We start from the raw sequence: 23,206 nt of genomic DNA on the forward strand, positions 1-23,206 counted from the left end.
CAGCCTAGTTCAAGTATAAATCACTGACAGCTCCTTTTTTTAATCCGCTACTGGATGAAGGCCTCCCCCCACGCCGTGCCGGTCATGATGGTTGTTTGACCATACTTCACCACGCCGGTCAGTGCGTGTTAAAGGAGAGAGAGAGTTTTCCGTGCCGTTCATGTGGGACGCAGTCACCCACCTACTCTAGCCGCGGGGTGATATCTACAGTGTGGTCCAGATGTCTCGTGACCCCCATCTAATGATCTCAAACGTTCAATTATATGCAAAGGAAAGCAATGTTTGACGTCAATTGGGGGGGGGGGGTCACGAGACATCTGGACCATCCTGTATGATGGGCGCAAGGGATCGCACACCCAGAAGCGTCCATCCTCGCGTCCCCCCTCCTCCTCCTCCACCCGAGCCGAATTCCTGAAATCTTCCTCTCTGCTCCTACCGTGCAGCAGAGCTTCCTCTGCACGACTAGACCCCCCCGCCCGCCCCGCCCCCCCCCCCGTCATGTCCTCAGGGCCACCGCAACTCTGCCTCTCTGTCCGCGGTGTCTCTCTCCGGGTCTCTGCGCCGCGTCTGTTCGTCTCTCTTCGTATGTTTGTTCTGCTGCGCCACTCTCCCTGTGCACGTGCGACTCTCTCCGTGTGTTTACGCCTCTCGATTTCTCTCTCTCGATCTCTCTATCTATCTCTATCTATATCGCTCTACATCTCTGTCCGTCTAGCTCCGTGTCCCGGTGTGTCCTCGTCTGTTCCCCCCCCCCCCCAGTGGCCCCCTCCCTGCGTCTCCGCGTGGTCCTCTCTGTAATATCTCTGCGCGTCTCCACTTCTCACTGTTGTCCTTCCCTCTCTCTGTCAAGACCCCCCCACCACCACCATCATCATCACCACCATCACCGCCTCCCCACTACCTCCCACACGTTCCCCGCCACAGGGACTCACTTCGTGTTCAGGCGGCACAGCTCACGGGCGCCCCCCCCCCTCATCCCCGATCGCCCTCCTCTCACCCCTCCCTCCTCTCCCTCCCACCGCTCAAAACCCCTTAGCCCCCCACCCCACATCCTCCACCCCCCCTGCCACCCCCCCCCATCCCTCCCTCCCTCCTCCCTCCCTCCTCCCCCGGCCGCACGTGAACTCTAGCGTGCGCGCCCGGGTGACGTCGCGTCGGTGCCGGGGCGTTGTCTGCGCGGCGCGCGTGCGTGCGCGCGTGCTCGTTTCGTCTGTGTGTGTGTGTACGTGCGTCCGTGTATGTGTGTGTGGGTGTATCCGCGCGTGCGTGCGTGCGAGCGAGTTGGTGCCAGTAGCCACGCACGGAGCAAAACTGCAGAAGCGAAAAATCTTCCTCGGGAGTGCAGCGCGCGCAGCCGACTGGATAACGGAGACCCTCACCTACACACTCGCATCGCGTTACCTGCCTGCCTTGCTTACATTCCTGCCCACCTACCAGCCCATATACCTGCCTGCCCCCCCCCCCCGCCTGCCGAGTTACCTTGCCAGTCGCTAGCGCGTGGAGAGATATGTCAGCTCGCACGATCTAAATTTCAGCACGTTCCGTACTCGACGCCGCGTCCATAAGCAGTTGCAGAGTTTTAGTTCTGGCTGTGAAGGACGAACACAATGGAGACTTCGTTTGTCAACTCCGAGTCGCGGTTCTCCGTGATGGGCGATGGATCTCTGCAAGGAGGAGGAGGGTGAGTCTGCGTGCCGCTGTGCCACACAACTCCACCTGTCGATGCGAACGCACACCTTGATGTGGGTGCGATTGGTGCCCATAATGTAAAGTGATATTCGCGTGTGTGTGTGTCGAAATATCTCCGTGTCTCTGTGTGTTCTTGTGTGTGTGTCTGTGTTTCATCGTGTGTCTCTGCGCGTGTCTCGTGTGCCGGTGTGTTATTGCGTCTGTGTGTGTGTTTACTGGACATATGTGATAAAAAAGCTTCATAGCTCATCGGATTCCTCCAGTATAAATAAAGATTGTGATTCTGTCTGCGTGGGTGTCTGTCTGCTGTGTGTGTCGATCTGTGTGTATGGCGGTGTGTCTATATGTGCGTGCGTGTCTGTGTGCGTGGAGACCGGGAATCGCTAGTCTAGTGGTTAGGGCAATGCGCTTTGTACTTATGTTGAACTTCTTTCGCACCGTACGTAGCCAACTGTGCTACGAACCCGGCGACCCGAAATCGATTCCTGCTCACGGCCGACACCGATTGACAATTATCTGAACCTGTCCGACCGGCCTTCCCCTCTAGGTCGACTCGGCCTCAAATGAGTGCCTGGTGCAATGTGTGAGAATTGGCACTGGGGATACAAAGGCGGGCGGGCGTGGTGCTGGTCACCCCGTCGTGTCCCGTGCCGGTCTTCATCGGTGCTCGCTAACATCACTTGCTCCAAAAAATACGTGAAGGCTATACGGGGGGCCTTTGCCTTGTGTGTGACCGTCTGTGTATCTCTCATGTCCGACAGGATGGATTATCAGGCGTTCATGTACGGCGCACGATCGAGGCGAAGCATTAAGAGGGAAGATAGCAAGGTGTGTCACAGTCCACATAATAGACTGTACCGGTAACCCGAAAGCGGGCTTTTGTTTGGTACAACAACAAAACTCGGCTTCAGCATTGCGCCAAACACGGGAGGCGAATAACTCTGTTCACTGATGATTTGGATAGTTTGTGTGTTCATTTTAAGCGCGAGGTTTTTTTTTTAAGCAATGTAGAACTTTGTCCTGAGCATGCCCTTTGAGTAAAACCAATGCACGTCATAACCCTAATCTTTGGGGGGGGGGCTACATTGGAAAATGTTAGTTTTAGGATTTTCAGAGTTATGCACACAAAGTCATAGGTATTAATAACAATCAGGAGCGGTGGAGTCGTTCGCTAAATCTGTGCACCATTTGGGCACTTGAACATTTTTTTGAATGTACATCAGTCATTTTCAACGTATTCGATATTCCCCTTTTTGAAGTTACAGCTCATTGTCACTCGACTGCTGGACGAAGTCCGGTCATGGGGGGGCGGGGGGGCTGGGTTGTATGACCATACTTCACCACGCTGCTCAGTGCGGGTTGGTGAAGGTGTGCTTGTAGGTAGCGGTTAGCGCGCTGCGCTATGAACCCGGCGACACGGGTTCGATTCTCACTCACGGCCAACACCAGTGACGATTATCTGAACCGGTCCCGAGCCTCCCCTAGGTCGACTCAGCCTCAAATGAGTACCTGGTGCGGTGTGTAAACATCGCGACTAGGGAGACAAAGGCGGTCGGGCGTGGTGCTGGCCACCCACCCCCTCGTGTGCCGTTCTGGCCTTCATAGGTGCTTGCTAACAGCACTTGCCCCTACAGTCTGTTAAGACTTTATGGGGGATCTTTGTCTTTGTAGGGAGTGGGGTGGGGGGGAGATGCCAAAACCGTTTCAGAAATCTCGTCTCGCCAGTCTCCAGTAATGTGTTGCCGTGTCCGGGAATCAAACTGGGGCGGTCTGCTTCAGAACGGAGTGCACAAGAGGCACGCCGGGCGCCACTGATCGGTCCACTGCTCTGCTCAACTCCCCGATGAAATGAATATGCGCTCATGAATATGTATCCCATTTATGAGATATCATTATGCCGTGTGTTTCATTTTCTCCTTTGCTGTGTTGGTTGTTGTTGTTGTTGACAACTGTGCCACCACCCACCCCCCATAAGCAGGTGGCTGTGTTCTGCTCGATTTGAGATGGAAATGTAAACTCATACTGGGGTCCAGACACAACTAGGGCTTTTTCTTTGGCGTTTGAATGCAGAAGAAAGAAATTAAGTAAAAACAAAACCACGACTAGGTTCAGGATCGGCGGGACCTGGACAGGTTTATTTTTCTATTATGAAATCTTCAATTGTCACGCGAGACGGGGAATCTGTGTTGACAATTTCAGCTCGTTTTGCTTCGTACATACGAAGATATCAAGATTTGAAAGAATAGAAACGGACAACACGGCAAGTTCAATAAAAGTGTGTAGAAGACGACTGCGACGGGAATGGGAGCGGTGGCGCGGTGGTTTAGCGCACTGCGCTACAAACTCGGCCCGCCTGAGTTCGATTCCAGGTTAACACCAACGGCCAGTGATATCTTAACCAATCTCGGGCTACCTCCGCCCCTAGGTTGACTCAGCCTTAAAAAGAGTTCCCAGTTCGATGCGTGTGTAGACATCAGCGATGTGGAGACAGGTCGTTGTCTTTTCATTTTGCGCCGCCCTTGATAGGCGCTCGCTAACATCACTCCGCTGTTGTGTGTGCAGGAGGGCTACAAGCTGCCGCACAGATTGATCGAGAAGAAGCGGAGGGATCGGATCAATGAGTGCATCGTGCAGCTCAAGGAGCTGCTGCCAGAGAACTTGAAGCTAGCGGTGAGTGAGCGAGTAAATTGGTGGGTGGGTGAGTGGGAGAGTGGGTGGGTGAGTGGTTGGGTGGGTGAGTGGTTGGGTGAGTGAGTAAGTGGGGGATTGGGTGGGTGAGTGAGTGGGGGGGTGGATGGGTGAGCGGGAGAATGGGTGGGTGGGTGAGCGGGAGAGTGGGTGGGTGGGTGAGCAGGTGGGTGAGTGGGGAATTGGGTGGGTGAGCGGGTGGGTGAGCGAGTGGGGGATTTGGTGAGTGGGGAATTGGGTGAGTGGGAGAGTGGGTGGGTGGGTGAGTGGGTGGGTGGGTGAGTGAGTTGATGGGGGAATGGGTGGGTGGGTGGGTGAGTGAGTTGATGGGGGAATGGGTGGGTGAGTGAGTGGGGGAGACTCTCTATGCGAGCGGACGAGTGTGAGATTGAGTGAATGTTTCCGTTTGTGAGCGATGAGTGGAAGAGTAAGTGTCAGGGAGGTGAGCGTGTGTGTATGTGAGAGTAGAGTAGACTCAGCATTCAAATGAGGACCTGTTGTATTTTGACTTCGTGTGTGAGCGTGCGTGTGTGTCTTTGTGACACACGCGGGCGTGATGCTGGCCACCCACCCCCTCGTGTGCCGTGCCGGCCTTCATCGGTGCTGCTCGCTAGCAGCAACTTGCCCCAACGGTCTGTTAAGGCTACACGGGGGATCTTCGCCTTTGTGTCTTTGTGTGAATAGGGAGCGGTAGTGTAGCGGATAGCGTGCTGCACTATGAAACCGGCGAACCCGAGTTCGAACCCGAGCCGGGCCTCCCCTTAGGTCGATTCAGCCTACAATGAGTACCTGGTGGGGTGGTGATGACCGCCCACCCCCTCGTATGCCGTGCCAACCTTCATGGGTGCTCGCTAACAGCACTTGCCCCAACGCTCTGTTAAGGCTACACGGTGGTGGGGGGGGGGGAGATCTTCTTTGTCTTTGTGTGGGGTGAGCGTGCGCGTGTCTCCTCTGCACGTGTGAGCCCGGCGCCTTGCGTTGTGTGTAAGATCTGCTCGGTGTGACAACGTGTGCGTGTCTTTGTGTGCTCAGCTAGCTAACGTATGAAAGCAAACACTTGGTGACACTGCTGCCTCTCTCTGGCAGTGGCTGCACATGCAATGGGCCCTTCACAGCACACAGAGAAGCCACAAACTCTCCTGTGAAGAACGGTCATATATATTTGTGTAAGCCAGACGAATGTGATGAGTGTTTTTTGTTAATTTTGCTTATGTATGTGCTTGTGAGAGCCAGCTTTCGCGTGCGCGTGTGTACATGTTTATCAGGCTTGTGTGTGTGTGTGTGCCGCTCCTGGCTAGCGTGTATGCGCCTTTGTGTTATCATGCAGTGTGTGTTTGTGTGTCAGGGCCAACTTTTGCGAGTGTGTTACTCTGGAAGGTTTTTTTTTTTACACCTAAACATCTTTGACTTCAACCCGATGGCAGTTGTCCCAGCTCTGAGCGTTAATTACATGGGAAGCGACTTACTGCGAAGCGTATACTTGGAATATGATTTCATAAAGACTTTCTATTTATGACTTTATGATATGGCACATAGTGTGTGTGTGTCAACTCATGGTGCGATTCGCAAGCATCAGTCCAAGGGCGGCTGGAGGTTATTTGCTTTAACGGCAGCGAATTAAAAGCCGCAGGATCAGCCATAATCATCATTCTCGTCCATCCACAATCATTGGTATCTATAAATCATCATCCATCATAAAGAAAAAAAACATCATCGGCAGCAGTAGCAGCAACACCCATTGCTCGTAGCCATTATTTAGAATTATTATCCATCATCATCACGATCATCAATACCTCGGTGGCAGCAGCTATAGCCATCATCCATCATTGCCATCATGGACCATCATCACACATCATCATCTCACTAACCGACACATTAGTATTATCATCATCATTGGCAGTAGCCATGCATCATTGTCATCATCATCTATTTTCCTTCATGTCTCCTCTATCATCATTGTCATTATCAACCATAATCAAACAATCAATCATCCATAATCACCTATCACCATCCATCACAATCCTTCCCAGGCAGTTCCTCCTGGGTCGATAAAATGAGCGTCACACATTGTTGAGGTTGCACAACTTGGTTAGTGCTAGAGAGCGCTTGGACAGACTGCTCCCTGCCACAGGAACGTGGAATTCCCACTGGCTTTGTAATCCTAACGGAGATCGGCCAGCCATTTCAGTGTGGGTGACCTAACTCACGGGGCATCCGTTATCATGCAAACGTGGCCCCAGAGTCAACAGGCCTCTGGCGTCTGCGGTCAGATTCTTTTGGGGGGTTTTGGGTTTACACAGGTGCTGGGAACCAAAGGCAATTCTCAGAACTTTGGCAGCGATTCTTGTGTGTGGGTGTGTGGGGAGCGGTGGTGCAGCGGTCAGCGCTACGCTGCGCTACGAAACTGGCGACCCGAGTTCGATTCCCGCTCACGGCCAACACCGGTGTAACGATTATCTGAACCGGTCCTGGGCCTCCCCTAGGTCGACTCGGCCTCAAATGAGTACCTGGTGCGGTGTGTAAACATCGCCACTGGGGAGACAAAGGTGATCGGGCGTGGTGCCTGCCACCCACCCCCTCGTGTACCGTTCCGGCCTTCATAGGTGCTCGCTAACAGCACTTGCCCCAACAGTCTGTTCAGGCTACACGGGGGATCTTTGTCTCTGGAGGGAGTGAGTGTGCGCAGGCAGTCTGGCAATTTAGGGGAATTCCGAAATATCAGAGTGCAGGTTCCTTGTTAATTTTTTTATTGTTATTCTGCGGGATATTTGGAGGAAATGACGGACGATGCAGCATTGTTTACTCCCACGAGTCTAGAGGTTAGAGAGGTCTAATGATTCACCACCGATTCAACGCATTGTCGCGAGTCGATTAAACAATCAAGTCTTGTTTCTCGCTTTTGGTGGCTGCAGCAGTCGCCTTTCTGCGCACGGTGCGACAATGCTGAACGTCAAATGACTCGATTATTGATGCTAACAACACACTTGTATCGCATCGAAATCGGGGGCTGGGTCGGCGGGGGGTGTTAGGGGGGGGGGGGGCAGGACAGATTTGGGTAAATCACTCGCTGCCGATGTGAGTCACAGCAACGGCCAGGAATAGAAGTTGGGTCGCAGCAGCAGACGTCCGAACACGGCCCACCCGCCCGCCTGCTCGCTCACTCCCACGCCTTGTTGGATTCTTGGTGGCTCGATTGAAATCCCACGAAACAGCAGCGCCAGGCGTGTGGCACGCACGTGGGACCGATCCCCAAGTAGCGTGCGCGTGCCGCGTGTTGGTCGCGTTGTTGGTCTCGAGGCGGCTACGTGGAGCTCGCGTTATTGATCCTTGGTCCATTGTTCGACTCGGAGGCTGTTCCCCCACCCTTTCTCACACGTGCCACTCTGCAAAATAAACTGCTTTTCGCAAGAGAGGTGGTGGAGGCGGGGGGGGCTTGCGACTCCACGGGTTGGCTTATTGCCCTGCTCGAAGCCGCCGCGGTCGTATTGTGTTGTGAAAACGGGAACCCCCAAGTCAATACCGGGCCATAAACACAAACAGCACTCGCACAAGACCGTGCGGTGTGGCTGTTAACACCTTGGGTGGAGCGGTGGCGCGGTGGTTAGCGCGCACTGCGATATAAACCCGGCCACCTGAGTTCGATTCCCGGGGCCACGAATAACATCGGCGGTGAGCGATATCTGAACCGGTCAATGACCGCGTAGGGACAGCTGCCGCTGGGGAGGTCCCCTTGGGTTAGACTGCAGCAGGCATTGCAGTGGTTGGGATGAGATGTTGATGTAAGGCTGCTTTGAGTTGCCGAGTCATTTAAGCGCTCGCTGTCAATGCCAATCCATAGGCTCTAAATCCTTGTCTTCTTGCACCGTGGTCCTGTGCAGACGCTGGGACACCTGGAGAAGGCCGTGGTGCTGGAGCTCACGGTGCAGCACATGCAGGCCCTCACCGCGCTCTCACAGCAACAGAAGGAGCACATCGCCGCCCTGCAGAGCGGTACGGCTCAACACAGACAAACACTCACACGGCCCGGGCCACGAATTCACACTCTCATGCCCGCTCAAACCAGCGGGAGCAAAAACTCAACTAAACTACAAACTGAACTTTTAACCAGCTAAGACCCACTCGCTAATATAGCTGTTGTTTCAGAAGCGACCTGGACACATTATATTTCAATGAAGTGGCAAATTTATAGCAGCCAAATACTCTGAATGCGCGTTGATTCTAAATGTGGAGGGACCAACCGGAGGACGCGGAGAAAATCCACGAGACCACGAGAGGAGAGAGAGAGACACGCAAATTACAAATATTCAGCAGGCGTCAGGGTCGGGTTCGAACCCACGACCTCCTGTATACATGGCGAGGTCGTTAACATCTCGCCACCGTGACTAACCACGGAGTGGCAGCCAAAGCAGGGAACACGCCCTGGAATTTACCACCTCGGAGATGGAGCGATGATATCGGAACCACGTGCAGTTACTCCATGGATTTTTACATCACAGGACTGTGAGAGGTGGTGACGGTTTTGGGGAATCATTGGCTTGATCATGGCTGATGGTGATATGGTGATAATGATGATGATGCCAGGTAGAGCAAGACGGAAATTAGATAACGTGCACAAGTTAGAGACGTCATATTGAATCAGAATATTTATTTATACTGGAGGAATCTGATGAGCTATAATGCTCTTTTTCACCGATGTCCAGTCGAGGAGGGTAAGGAAGTTACAACAACAAACGATACCAAAACGCGATAGTAGTGCAAAGTACAATCAAGGTTAACAAATCACCCAAAAACATACTAATACAACTAAACCACAGCCCGCCGGGGTTTTAACTTCTAACTCGAAAGCGACCTGCCCACAAGTGGCAAAGTGGCGCACCACGTGGGAATTTAGAGCGGCGAAATAATCTAAATAATAATCTAAGTAAGCATCTGAATAATCTAAATAATAATCATGTAGAAATCGTAATCTACATAATAATCTAAATCACAACCTGAATAGAAATCTTCATGGTAATCGAAATAGTCATCTGAATAATCTAAATAATAATCAAAATAGTAATCTACAATAATCTCAATCACAATCTGAATAAATAAAAACTTCGTAATAATCGAAATAATCATCTGAATAATTTAAATAATAATCTAAATACTAATCTAAAAAAAACCTAAATAATCGTCTGAATAATCTAAATACTACTCGAGATAATAATTTAAATCATCATCTAAATAATAATCTTAATAATCTAACAAAATCCGTAATGTGGAGCGAAAAAGACCTCGTTAAAACAAAGGTGGCTTTGGGTACCAACGGACAATGGCTCACGGACGGGGGGGGGGGGGGGTGGACGGGTGCGGGGGGGGGGGGCCCTACGAAGATTGCTTCTGGGGTTAAGAGCGCCCCCGTTGGCCACACTTGGGATGCGCGCACCATCTGGGTAAGTGGACCCCCCACCGCTGCGCCCGCCGTGGTGGTCCCAGCTGAGTCTAAACGACTCCCAAAATAGACACGGGGGGGGGGGGGGGGGGGACGCAAATGAGATGACCGCCGCTCGGCGTCTCCCCCTTCAAGGTATTTATAATCCCACTGTTATTTAGGGCAACGCGGAGTGGCACCTGTGGGTTGCAACCCCAACGAATTTCGCATTCAAGTGTTGTTGTTGTTTGTTTACCAAGAACACGGCGAGTGGTGGACATCACTCACCGTGTTCTACACCACTTACCGTGGGTCTTCACTCGATTTCAGTGGATGGGTGGAGCGGGGCGGGGTGGCACTTTCGCCGATAAGACATCATCAGTGCGAGGGCCGCCACGCATTTGAAACCCATTGGGGTTTGGCAGCACGATAATGATGGGAGGGTAGGGGGAGTGTTTTCACATTTGTGTAATTGTCGGGGGGGGGCCGCACTAAAAGGCCACCGGGGGCCACCCGCGGGCCTTGCGATGAAGAGCCCCCGCGAGTGGCCACCGATGCCGCCAATGCCACCGATGGCACCGCCGCGGCGTAGCGCTTGGCCCAACTCGACTTCCAAACCGGCCGGAGGTTTTCCAATTCCATCTCCCGGGCGGCGGTAGCTGAAACAACGGAGGTGCCCTAGCCGGTGTGTGCCGGTGGACATCAGCACCGAGTAGAAGGCAACCGAGATGGGCCGTAGTTGCAGTCCACGCCAATTCCATCGGGCATTGAGCCAGTCTTAGTAGGTGCTCGCTAACAGCACTTGACCCAGCATTCCACAATGCTACAGGGGGTGTAAGAGGGTTTAATTTGATTTGTGTTTGCAAAATTGCGGTGATGATCTCAATTTACGTGCAGCAGTGAAGATGTATCGTGGCATTGCAGGACTGCCAGGAATGACAATAGCGTAGGGAGGCTTTCATTCGGCAGTAGATAGACACTCGCTGATGCGCTCTACTGCTGATGATGGTGGTGATTGCAGAGCGCTGGATATGCCAGCAGTTGGAGGCGTTTGACGCGTGGCCTAAACGGGTGAAGGGGCAGCCCTGCAATGTCTCGCTCGCGCCACCGCTGGCGGAAGGGCATCCACCCGAGGCAACTGTAGAGAGCCCCCACCCTCTCTCTCTCTCTCGAGGGAATATTTGGCCTACTCTTCCACGCCGGTCACACATCTTGGAAGTACCCAGACTTCTTTGCCCCACAACGCACGCGACCTTTCCCTATCGACTCAACCGGCGTTTTCGATTAGCACGGTTGGCTACGTAGGGTGTGAAAGAAGTTCAACATGCGTGCGAACCCACTCATACTCGTGGGAGAACAGAGCGAATTAAAGGTTACGAATCCAGTGGATTTCCACCATCGTACCACCCTAATGAAGCTTAAGTCTGCCCCATGCAATAATTAATAGAACGCGGCGCGGGTTATTTCTGTGTCGTTACCATTGGCAGCCACAATAGGGTTGGCACGGCGAGGGTGGCGGGGGGCGGGTAGTGTGCACAGTGGCGGCGTTGCGCCCTGAGATTAAATCGACACGGGGGGGGGGGGGTATGTGCCGGGGTGGTGCAGGGAGGCAACCCCACTCTCACCAGCCCCTGCCCCCCACGGGGGGCGGTGAGAGTGGCTGCGATGGCAGATCCACACCGCTTCGCTCCACTCCCTCCAGTGTGGGGAGGCACCAATGCTAAATTCGGACGGTGCATGCCATCAACACTTCGTCCTGCTGCCTGCTGCTGCTGCTGCTCCCACTCGTGTGATCACACCCAGACGCGCCGCGTGGCGGGTGTGCCACAGTCAGGTGACAGGGTGCTAATGCAAGTTGGTGTTTTGGAACGCTTTCTCCAACTGCGCTCGAAAGTGTTAATGCGGTGCTTCTCGGCCCACTTGGTACGCCCCCCCCCCCGTCCGCCGCTTTGCCCCAATCAAGACCACTGGTCTCACGTGCCCCCCCCCTAACCCCCTAAACTCACCACCCTCCCCCGCCCGCCTGCTCCCCCATCCTCGTCCCACTCATGGCAATTAAGAATCTGCATTGCGGTGCAGTGCACGAGTTGTTTGATCCTTTCTACCAAACTGCGGTGGCCATGCTGTCAGGCGAACGTCCTTCCTTGGGCTGCCACTCCATCGTCAGTGTCAACCGACATCACAACAGCTCAATTTGACGCAGCCCACGACCGAGGTTTGCGAATTGCGGGAATATAAATAATTATTGCGAAAAATTCGCTTTTTTTATATATATACACTGGTGTACCACCAATACATCACATTTACTTTTCTTATCATTCCGTATTGAACATCCCTTATCAACGTCCACAATCGCGGCTTTAAGGAAACTACCAAAACGATTCTTGGAAAGTGGCTGTTTGGTTTTGGAAGGGGGCCCACCTCTGTGTGCCAGTCATTTGCCTGGAGATAGTTTTGACCAGGAACCAACCAACTTGGGTTTTAGCACCCTACGGTGGTGCGAAAGAAGTTCAACATGTATGTGTCTGTTGATTTCTTTCGCGCCGTACGTAGCAAACGGAGAGATGACTTCACAGAGGTCAGAGGCCACGGCTGGACATGGGGGCAGCTGCAGCTGGCCGTCTGGAACGCTCTTCCTTCCGATAGGAAAAAGCCACTGGAGCTATGCACTTTCAAATCTCAATTGAAAACGAATTTCTTTAGAACTGCTCTTTGTGATAATTGTTTTTTTTACCCTTCTATCTGGCAACAAAACTGACACCTTTTTTACAAGGAGTCATGTTTGCATAGACCACAATACCTGCAGTCATAATGCAAACAAAAAACATAACTCAGATAATGTGCACATTATCAGGACAGTGCACATTATCTGAGTTATGTTTTTTGTTTGCATTATGACTGCAGGTATTGTGGTCTATGCAAACATGACTCCTTGTAAAAACAGGTGTCAGTTTTGTTGCCAGATAGAAGGGTAAAAAAAACAATTATCATATTTTTTACTGGCAAATGAGGTTCCAAGGGTGTAACTGCTCTTTGTGTTTAGTTTGTTGTCCTTCCACCGCACCTCCGATTACCACGGTTGGCTACGTACGGTGCGAAAGAAATTCCGCATGCAGTACATGCGTTAAAATGCAAACTGTGGCTGCTGCTGCGGAGTGTTATTCAAACGAGTTGGGATGGCCTTCCTAAGAACTGGCGCTAAATAGAAATTCCTCGTCGGCCAAGGCTGTCGTTAGGTTTTGTGTCGGTCTAACGCATGCATCATCATGCTTTCTTTACATCCCTTTGTTAATCCACTGCTGGATGAAGGCCTCCTTCACATCATGTCAGTCATGATGGGTTGTTTGGCCGTACTTCACCAGCGCTGCTCGGTATGGGTTTAAATTTAGATTTAAAGCTTTCGTGACTGCAGGGATTCATCTTCTTGGTTCTTTCGGTAAGTCACGTAGAATGGAAATAATAAAATAATAATAAAACATAATCAAATAATTCTCACGACGTTTCGGCCACAACGCAAGCAGCCGTCCTCAGGTGAAGAACAGGTCTGTCAGAAAGACAGCGTCATTCAGACGCTGTCTTTCTGAGGACGGCTGCTTGCGATGTGGCCGAAACGTCGTGAGAATTATTTTATAATGTTTTATTTTTATTATTTTATTATTTCCATTCTACGTGACTTTACCGAAAGAACCAAGAAGACGGTATGGGTTTGTGAAGGGGACGGATTGGAGCCCAGTTAGCTGGGTTCGCGGATTATATCACTTGCGCAGCGATGTCAGCCGTGGCCAGGGAATCGAACTCGGGTGTCGGGGGCTGGTAGCGCAGCGCGCTCCGCAGCTGTGAAAGAAAAGCTTTACATCTCGTCGGATTCCTCCGGCGTATAAATAAATATTCTGATTCTGAGAAAGAGGTGGATGAGTTGGTGGAGCTAAACATCAGAGGGGAAAGGTCAGCACACTCGTCGCATTCAGCCCTGCGGGGAACGTCAGGAATTGGGGGGGGGGGGGGTCAACGAGGAGAGGTGGGGGGTAAGGAATGACGTGGGGGTGAGAGGGGGTGCAAGAGGAACGGGGGGGGGACCCCCTCGGCAGCATGCCGACCGCGTTGGGGGGGGGGGGCAGACGGGGGGAGCTGTCCCGATGGGTGGAGCCTGCCCACACATTACAGACATAAATATCCACGTATTTCACGCCAGCCTTTCTACAGTACACGCGGCCACTAATTGCCCTCCCGAGGAAACGAGGCGTTGTAATTGAGGCAGGGGAGGGAGGGAGCGGGCGAGCGAGCGAGCGAGAGAGAGAGCAGAGAGAAGGTTAGGGATAGAGGGATGGAATGGGTGATGGGAGCGATGGAAGTGATGGAAGGTAAACTCTTATGGTATTTTTTTATACTACCAGGTAACGCCCACTGAGCTATCTAGCTATATGGCTATTTTACAGAAGCAACCTGACCACGGATAATAACTCAACAAAGTGGCTTATCTTCTTGGCTCTTTCGGTAAAGTCACGTAGAAGGGAAATAATAAAATAATTAAAATAAAACATAATAAAATAATTCTCACGACGTTTCGGCCACAACGCAAGCAGCCGTCCTCAGGTGAAGAACAGGTCTGTCGGACTGACATTCAGACGCTGTCTTTCCGACAGACCTGGTTTGCTTGCTTTTAACAAATGCCGCTGCGTAATATTGGTACGGGAAGCCAAGAGGCAATTGATTTAAAATACGTGAAGACACAGAACGAGTGTCAGCTTAGATATGCTTTTAACACGTATAGAGAATTGTGCCTGACTGAGCAACCCACTCATTGGGCAACGTCAGCCTAAAGTTCAACATTGCCTTAAGCGTGATGCCAAATAAAATTGTACAATTTTAATAATTTTCTCCCCATGCAGTGTGACACCAAAGCCAAGAAGGTAGCGTACAGAGCCCACTAGCAGCAGTCACTATTAAGGACATAAGTTCAAATCCCATCCAGGGTAAGCTCTGTCATCACCGTCGTCGTCACCGCCGTCACCCCGTGCTCTCAGGCTGGTAAACAAAGCGGCACATCGTGTTGGAGCATGCGTGTAGTGCGTGCTCTCCGTGCACGGCTGCTCATCTCAAGGAAGTGTAATTCCCACCGCTGGCTTAAGGACCACCGGCCGGAGCTGAGGGCCACCCACCCCGCTAATTATAACACGAGGGCACTTTGACTTTTCATTATTTCTGTGTAGCTCATGTGCACACTTCATTGATGAGGCTTGCTCACAGGATTGCAACACGTGGCTTCTGGCACTTGTGCTGAGATTCAAATAGCCCTAGCGCGGTGACTTGCACTCTTGAGCACTTGGGTGGAGGAGAGGGGGGGGGGGTGTGCGAGTGAGGTTTGCACGTAGCTGCCACTGAGTCATTTTGATATTTCAACTTCGGTTTCTGGATTAAAGTTCGACCGACATGGTCACGTACGTCGGCCAGTTCTTGGGCATGCGGCGCATTATAAAGACGGTGGAGGGAGCGGTGGCACAATGGTTTTGGTGGCACTGCACCATGAAACCGTCGACCTGAGGTTGATTCTCGGCTTGGGCTAATGTCAGTGGCAAGTGACATTTGAACCGGGCCTGGCCTCCTCTCCCCACTATTGTCAATCCACGCTGACTAGCGTGCTGAAGTGTGGTCAAATATCCGCCGTGGTCAACACGCTTGTGGGGAGGTCTTCATCCATTCTAGATTTGAAGCTTTCGTGACTGCAAGGATTCATATTCTTAGGTTTTTTTCAGTAAAGTCATGTAGGTAAAACATTAAAATTAATAAAAGTAAAATAAAATATAAATCACGACGTTTCGGAGGCAACACAAGCTTCCGTCTTCAGGTGGAACCGTCACAACCACGACAGCTGTATCAAGTAAATGATACAGCTGTCGTGGCTGTAATGTTTTACCTACGTGACTTTACCGAAAAAACCTAAGAATAGGTTTTCATCCAGTAGTGGTTTGACAAAGAACGGTATAAATTTCGATTTAAAGCTTTCGTGACTGCAGGGATTTTATCTTCTTGGTTATTTCGGTAAAGTCACGTAGAATGGAAATAATAAAATAATAAAAATAAAACATACTAAAATAATTCTCACGACGTTTCGGCCACAACGCAAGCAGCCGTCCTCAGGTGGTACCGAAAGAACCAAGAAGAAAGAACGGTATATTAGTATTATCATATAAACCATTGGGATTGCCATCCGGCCCTGTATTGGTGTTTGCCAGACATGTAACGATGAATCAATTCATTGATTAAAACCGATTCTATACGCTCGTGATATAATTAACAACCTGTGGAAGAATTGATAGGTATGACCTATGCAAATAATGTTCATATAACTCGCTAATGTTACATTTCTGCTAATGTAGCATACAAAACTGTGCGAATGAATACGTAACAAAAAAACTGTTATTAACAACACAATTCAGATTCAAAAATGAGGACGAGAATTAAAAACGTAAACGAAGATAATTCTTGAATCGAATCGCAAACCAGAATCGCGACGGTTCATCTCACATTCGCCACGGTGGCTAGGAGATGTTAACTCCCTCGCCTGGTATGCAGGAGATCGTGGGTTCGATCCCTACACTGGCGCCTGCTGCATATTTGGAGTTTGCATATTCTCCGCGTGGTCGCGTGGATTTGTTCTCCGCTCCACATTTAGAATCAACATCACGCGTTTCGAGTATTTGGCTGCTATCAATGTCCACGTGATGGCCAAGTCGCTCTGATAAAGATCTACATAGCTCAGTCGGCCTTACCTGGTGAAATAAAGAAAGTTCGTTATTTAGTGACATTCACACACGTGTGTAAATCTGGGACTGGAACATTAACCCCATGAAATGCGAGAGGCGGGTGCTAGAATTACACTGGTCAACACACTTTTTCTGGCATAAGGTATTCCGACGGTTTTAAGGTAATTTTGGGGTGCTGATTTCAAATCTGGCATCAGTTTTTGTCTATCCCATCAGGTTTTTGAGATATCAAATATTGCATTTTCAATAAAAACTGCAGAAGAAAAATATTAAATAAATGTGGATATCTACATAAAATAATATTATAAACACACTATCCTAAAAATACAGCACCATATTTTAACACTAAAACAGTCACTGGCTCGCAACAACTTGCAATCATAAGTGACAGAGTTAATTTCGGGTAAAATCAATGAAAACGGGGTATGCCGATAGCATAACAATGAGATGTGATAGAGCAAATCTGAGATCAGATTTGGAATCAGCACCCTAAATTAGTATAAAACAGCTGCAAAAGTCCAGGCCAGAATTTTTTTTTTTGTTGACCAGTGTTAGTAATGATCAGCGTCTCATGTATCGGGTGTCCGACCACATTAAACTAGAGATACAAGCGGATTTATGGCAGGCACACGACGATGCCTTTTTAATAACTTTACGTTGAGAACTTTCGCTACCAATATCGAGAGCACGATTCCGCTCCGCATTAGGCGTTCCGTACTCTGACGCTTGCCGCTGCCCATTTTCGCAAACTTTTATTCCTACGAAACCGCTGAATTTGTGTCCTATAGTTGGGTTAAATGAAAGTACAAAAACTTAACAGCCACTTTTTGAATCCACGATTGGAATGATGTCTCCCCCGTGCCACGTTGGCCATGGGGGGATGTTTTGACCATACTTCACCATGCACGTCAGTAGGGGTCGGTGAAGGAGGGTGAGCCAGAACCAGTTGGTATTATATCACTTGCCAATGATCTTAGCCAGGGATGGGAATCAAACTCAGGTTTGTTGGATTCATGGCGCCAACACTCAATCGCAGACCTGTTGTGTGACCATATTAACGGTCGGTATTGATCATATATGGTAACTTGCTATACAGTCGTGCTGTCATTTATGGCCAGGTCACTTCTGACAAAGAGCTCTATCGCTCAGTGAGCCTTACCTGGTCAAATAAACATAGGTAGGGAGGTAATCGATGGGTACAGCGATCATGTATCAAACACACGCGCACATGAACAATAAAAAAAAAAGTAAAATTGCCTTCACTTTGTGCGAGCGAGTGAGATGACGTTTCTGCTCCGCGCGTCTCTGTCACAGGCGAAGCGAACGCTGCCATGGGCTCATCGTCATCACCGCCATCGTCGTCACCGCCATCGACTCCCCTCTCATCGTCGCTGTCGTACAGCGCTGGCTACGAGTCGTGCGCCCGCGAGGTCATGTCCTACCTGGGACGCACGGAGCGCGCCTCTGGACCGCGGCTCCTTAGCCACCTGCAGCGCGCGGTCGGACGCGTTGAGCTCGATCCAAGTCCGCCCGCCGAGAACAACCACCAGCAGCAGCAGCTGATGCCGGCGAAGGTCCAGTACCTGCAACAGAGGGCGCAGCAGTCACACTTCTCCAGCAGCAGCAGCAGCAGCGGCAGCGGCAGCAGCAGCAGCGGCGGCGATGACGAGTCGGCGCCCCGGCGCAACTGCGTGCCGGTCATCCAACGCGCTTGCGCCGCCGCCGCCACCGCCGGCGACGCGAGCGGCAGCGACGACACGGACACGGACAGCGGCTACGGCGGCGAGGGCGCCGGGCCCTCCCCGGCGGAGCCGTCCGGGGGGGCGGAGCGCACGACCCCCCCGCCGCCGCCGCTGCCGCGCGTCAAGCGCGAGGGCGACGCGCCCGAGGCCCCGTGCGGCGGCACCGTCGCGAAGCGGCCCCGGCCGTCGAGCCCGCCGACGGAACGGCCGCGCGCGGGCACCGTCTCGCGCGGGCAGCAGCAGCTCGCGCCGCCGCCGCCGCCGCCGCCCCACCCGGCCCTGTGCCTGCCCTTCTACCTGTTCCCCCCGTCGGCGGCGTACCTGCAGCTGCTGCGGGAGAAGAGCGGCCTGCGCGACTACGCGTGGCCCGCGCAGCCGTTCCCCTTCGCGTACGGGCCGCAGCAGCCGGCGCCGCGGCCTGTCTCCCCGCACCGGGGCGACTGAGCGGCCGACGGTCGCTCGAGAGGAGAGGGAGAGAGAGACGCTCTGCGACCCGCGCACGAGAGACGCGCCTCGGGCTCGCGGTCGGCGGAGGTCCCCTCTCGTGAACGATTTTGTAAAGAAAGAGGGAAGGGGATAAAACAAAAAACCCTCGCACGAACTTTGCGGCCAGCCCCCCACCCCCCCCACCCCGCGCAAAAGGCGACGCCACGCTACGAGAAACGGGACAACGTAGAGAATTATCCACGACGCAGAGCCACTGCAGCACATCGTGTGTGTGTGTGCGTGCGCAGTGCAAAGCGATAACGCTAAGTTCATTCCGATGATGATGACTCCCTCCCAGTGATGAAGTGATCTACATACACACGTACACATCAGCACGCACGCACGCCCATCCACGGATACGCGTTGGGGTCAAGGTCAAGATGTCATCGTGTCTGGGTGTAACCTGCCCCTTGTTCAGCCTGCACCACGTGCAGCAACATCCTCTTCCCGACGGCATCGACAGCACACGAGGGAAACGTTGCCTGCAAATTACTCAATTGGGTAAATGTACGCAGCAACATCGCCCTCTCCTGGCACTCTACAGAATATCCATCCGTGCCACACCGTGCCTTTGTGATAGCGTTGTGCAATAAGAATGGCACGAATACCAACTCTACCATGAATATTTTAATAGTATAGCTACGTCTGAATGTCCACGTTGCTTCCCCTATCCTGCCACGCGAATTCTAATTTCCTACGCGTGCACTCGTTATATTCAAGGGTTAGAAGCGTCTTCTGTTTGGGGTTTTTTTTCCTTCAAGTCCAGTTCTGAGAAACGCCAACGCAACTCTCCTGCATCAAGCACACGTCCCTGAATACCGAGTTCGGCCTCCCCACCCCAAAAACACGCGCCCAAATGCGTGCACAGTCACGCACGCGTGCACAGGCACACACAAGAGTCACGCACGCGTGCACAGGCGCACACACACACCCGCTCCCCTGACATCAGACGGAGCGTGAGACGCGTGGCATCGTGGAAACAAATCTCGCACGACGGTGCGTTGGCAGAAAAACAGCATCGGTCGCTTCGCAATCTTTACATCTTTGCGCACATTGCATATATGAGGATTATTTATTTTTTATTTAGCCCTTTTTTATTATTATTACAAGAGTCCATTCGGAAACCTCTAGTGGCGGTGCGCTCCGTGCGCGAGAGAACGGCTCTGCGAGATGTCCCGCTGAACTCCTCTCGACAACAACGAAAAATCCATCGAGTGGCCGTCTGCATCTTGCCAACGCACTCCGCTACGATGCGGCCACGCCAACGCTTTAATTCAGTGCCAACTTAATTGAAGAACGAGAAATTGGCGACTGTGATTTTAATCCAGCGATGGCCGTCTCTCAGAACGTTGACCTCACGCGATCAGGAACAATTTAAAAACATCATTTGGGGAAGACATTGAACAAGTCGGAGGGAGTCATAGACACTTCAATAAACAACAAAAATATATAAATATACAGCACCTGTGATATATATAGGATAAACAACTTAAATGTGTCAAGAGTGAGTAAACGGTTCGGCATAGAGGCTTTTGCTGCCCATGCCTTTGCTGACAAATAGCATCGATCAATGATCGTGGTTTAAATTTCCCTTCAAATGGACTTTTACATTTGCACCATAAAACACATTGGTCGTCGTATATTATAACTCAACCCGTACACGGCATTGTCCGTGCGGCAATACGTAATATATTTTGTGTAGGCGCGCATTGTCGTCGCAAATGACATTGCATAGTACTTGGAGCGATGGGCATTATTGTGTGTGTGTGTGATTAGATGCTGAGCGCGCGTGTGTGTGTGCATAGACGCTGTGTGTGTCTGTGTGTCTCGTTGCTGTGTAGTAGCCAAGGCTGGTCCGGGCAAGTGATCACTGATTTCCATAGCACGAGTCGAGGATTACGTCGGCATATAAATACGCATATGCTGCTGCTGATGCTGTTGTTTTGTAAAACGCCTGCGTTGATGAAATGGCCGGGGTGAATTTGCAATTTGGTTCCGATTTTGGCCGATTTTGACCGCCAACATTTACCGAAAGGTTTTTCTGTTGCGGAAAAAAAGAAAACGTACAATTTAGTTGGCCAAATTTGGGCACATTTAAAAAAGGTATATATTTTAATTGCCCAAATATATCAAATATATATTAGTTGCCAAAATCTGGACAAATTTGGTCGATGCTACCCACAGTTGGGCAACTGTGATTGCAACTGCGGGGAGGAGAGTGGCAACTTCCAATCGGATCGCAGGCGGTGGCAACATGAGCGTCGCTTTCCCACGAGGCTGGTGCTGAATGGCCAGGCAGGACGCGTCGTGGTTGTCATCTTTTATCGCGGTCAACGTGTTGCCATGGCAATTGGCCGGCTACAATTGTCCTAGAAATAAAGTCCCCCCCCCCCCCCCAGCCTAAGCGCATCGTGGACCTTTAGGGCGGCCAATTTTTGGGACGGCGAATTCGAATTGTGGCCATGTCAACTTCTGTCGCCATTATCACCATAATTAGTCATCATGATCCCTCCAGGGTGGATAAAAAGAGTAGCACCTTGGTGAGTCTGCACTTATTGGTGGGGGAGCGGTTTCTCTGATTAAGAGCAAACTGCTCAATGCCATAGATCTGTGGCAAATCTCACCACTGCCTAAGCATTTCCAATGATGACTGATGATGATGACTACGACGATGATGCCGATGATGATGGGTACCTCCCCAGGCCCGTTTTAACACGGGAGGAGTCACTGATGACGACTCATTTTGACTTTGTACTCAAATTGCACAATTCTGAACGCACCTTTAGATTTAATTTCGTGTCTAGCGTTGCACTTTGACTTTGCAAAGTGACGTGCTGTGGTGATGATGATGACAATGATAATAATGGTAACAATTATGATAATACATTGTGCGCGCGCGCGCGTGTGTGTGTATATATGTATATGAATAGCTGGTACTTTGCCTGTGCGTGGTAATGTGTATTGTAACGGACATCTCCTGTGCCCCACGTGCCTGGCTTTTTTGAGCTGCCACGTGCCGTTGTCAGTCGTTCCGTCTCGTTATGGTGCCTTAGTTTGGGGCTCTCCCGAGTCCGCGTTAGGAAATGTTCCTCCGCAATGTTATCTCAAAGAGACCGTAGGTTTATGCTAATCATCGTTAACCCTCTCAAGCCAGTCGACGACATTAAGTGGAAGGTGTATTGACAACGCGCTGTACAAAATCACAGAGCGACGCGCGGACGACAACGTGACTTCTATAACGCAACCATTAAATAAAAGTCAAGAGTTTCTAAGCGCTCGGCCATTTTTGTCAATGATTTTTCGGCTCGCTGTTGCTTATGAGTTGCATGTTTTTTGTTGTTGTATGCCTCCTTTCACATGCAAAAAAATGTACCTACTCAACATCACGGAGGTATCGCCCTACTCCTATTCAACGTTGCTTATACTAAACAATTAACGTGTTTTTCTTGTTTTTGCAAAAAATACGCAAATTGCACGCAACGTTTGAGAAAATCGCCCCGTGTATTATTTTCAATCGTGGATAGCCCTGTGTCAATTCATCGCTGCGATAAAGGCTTTTGCCACACTTGTCAGTCACGAGGCTGTTTGACCTTAATCGCGTAGTTTTGGTGGAGCCGTGAGCAATACAGAGATCACTCACCACTGATGCGAACACCAGCTCGGGTCAGTGGGTGCATTTTACAATGTGCACAATACTGCCTCTGTGCTGCCCCCCGTTATATATGAAAGGTTTTGCAATAGACATCATTTGGGTTCACGTTTTTAGCAGACAACAATATATATAGAAACGAACCACCATGATTGATGTTCAAACATTACTACATGTCTCCAGTCTCCTTTACCTTGCTCTTAACCGAAAACTGACAGGCAGTAATTTTTTGCGTTCAGACATACAAATCACCATTATTTTTTGTTCAATTATTCAATACAAAACTCAGATTTTGCTTTGCGTCGCCTTCAAAACGAAAAAGCATTGGGGTAACTTTTCGCAACACGCAATAACCACCATCGTATGAGTGACCATGTGCGTCTCGTGATGAGAGATGGTTCGATCGGTTTCTGAGTGGAAGCACTTGACCATGCTTTTCCAGTTTATTTTTCAATTAAATTAGCCTTGTGTGGGAGATCCAATTGATTCGACTTGTTTGATTTTTACCCAAGCTATACACGGGGAAGGAAGCCTTACCATTGGTATCGCTGAAATTGAGAGTGCATGGGTTGGTAGCATCAATCGACTGATTTAATACTGTTAGGAACCTCCTGGTTACATCAGCCCACGGTATTATTGTATCCGTCCGTCGTGAAGGGAGGGGCTGGGTGGGGAGGGGAGGGTGGGGAGGGGCTGGGTGGGGAGGGGAGGGTGGGGAGGGGCTGGGAGGGGAGGGTGGGGAGGGGCTGGGAGGGGTGGGTGGGGTGGGGCTGGG

The 23,206-nt window shown here is 51.0% G+C and overlaps 1 protein-coding gene across 1 annotated transcript; it reads left to right on the forward strand.

The window, feature by feature from the left end:
• The first annotated feature begins 1,114 nt into the window (after nt 1–1,114).
• LOC133351614 (class E basic helix-loop-helix protein 41-like) lies at nt 1,115–22,072 on the forward strand. The gene is made up of 5 exons (XM_061566936.1): nt 1,115–1,681; nt 2,451–2,517; nt 4,252–4,359; nt 8,256–8,367; nt 17,869–22,072. Exons 1-5 carry the CDS (start codon nt 1,608–1,610, stop codon nt 18,738–18,740), a joined length of 1,233 nt encoding a protein of 410 aa, XP_061422920.1. The 5' UTR covers nt 1,115–1,607; the 3' UTR covers nt 18,741–22,072.
• Nucleotides 22,073–23,206: the final 1,134 nt, after the last annotated feature.

Source organism: Lethenteron reissneri, chromosome 38 (genome assembly GCF_015708825.2).
Source record: "Lethenteron reissneri isolate LAM-NWPU_2019-01 chromosome 38, ASM1570882v1, whole genome shotgun sequence".
Lineage (NCBI taxonomy): Eukaryota > Metazoa > Chordata > Hyperoartia > Petromyzontiformes > Petromyzontidae > Lethenteron > Lethenteron reissneri.

Bases quoted from the DNA above. Each gene is read 5' to 3' on its own strand.
- LOC133351614 (XM_061566936.1), top strand. From the start codon at position 1,608: ATGGAGACTTCGTTTGTCAACTCCGAGTCGCGGTTCTCCGTGATGGGC. The intron at 4,360-8,255 runs GTGAGTGAGCGA...GGTCCTGTGCAG, and splicing joins CAGAGAACTTGAAGCTAGCG to ACGCTGGGACACCTGGAGAA. The intron at 8,368-17,868 runs GTACGGCTCAAC...TCTCTGTCACAG, and splicing joins CATCGCCGCCCTGCAGAGCG to GCGAAGCGAACGCTGCCATG.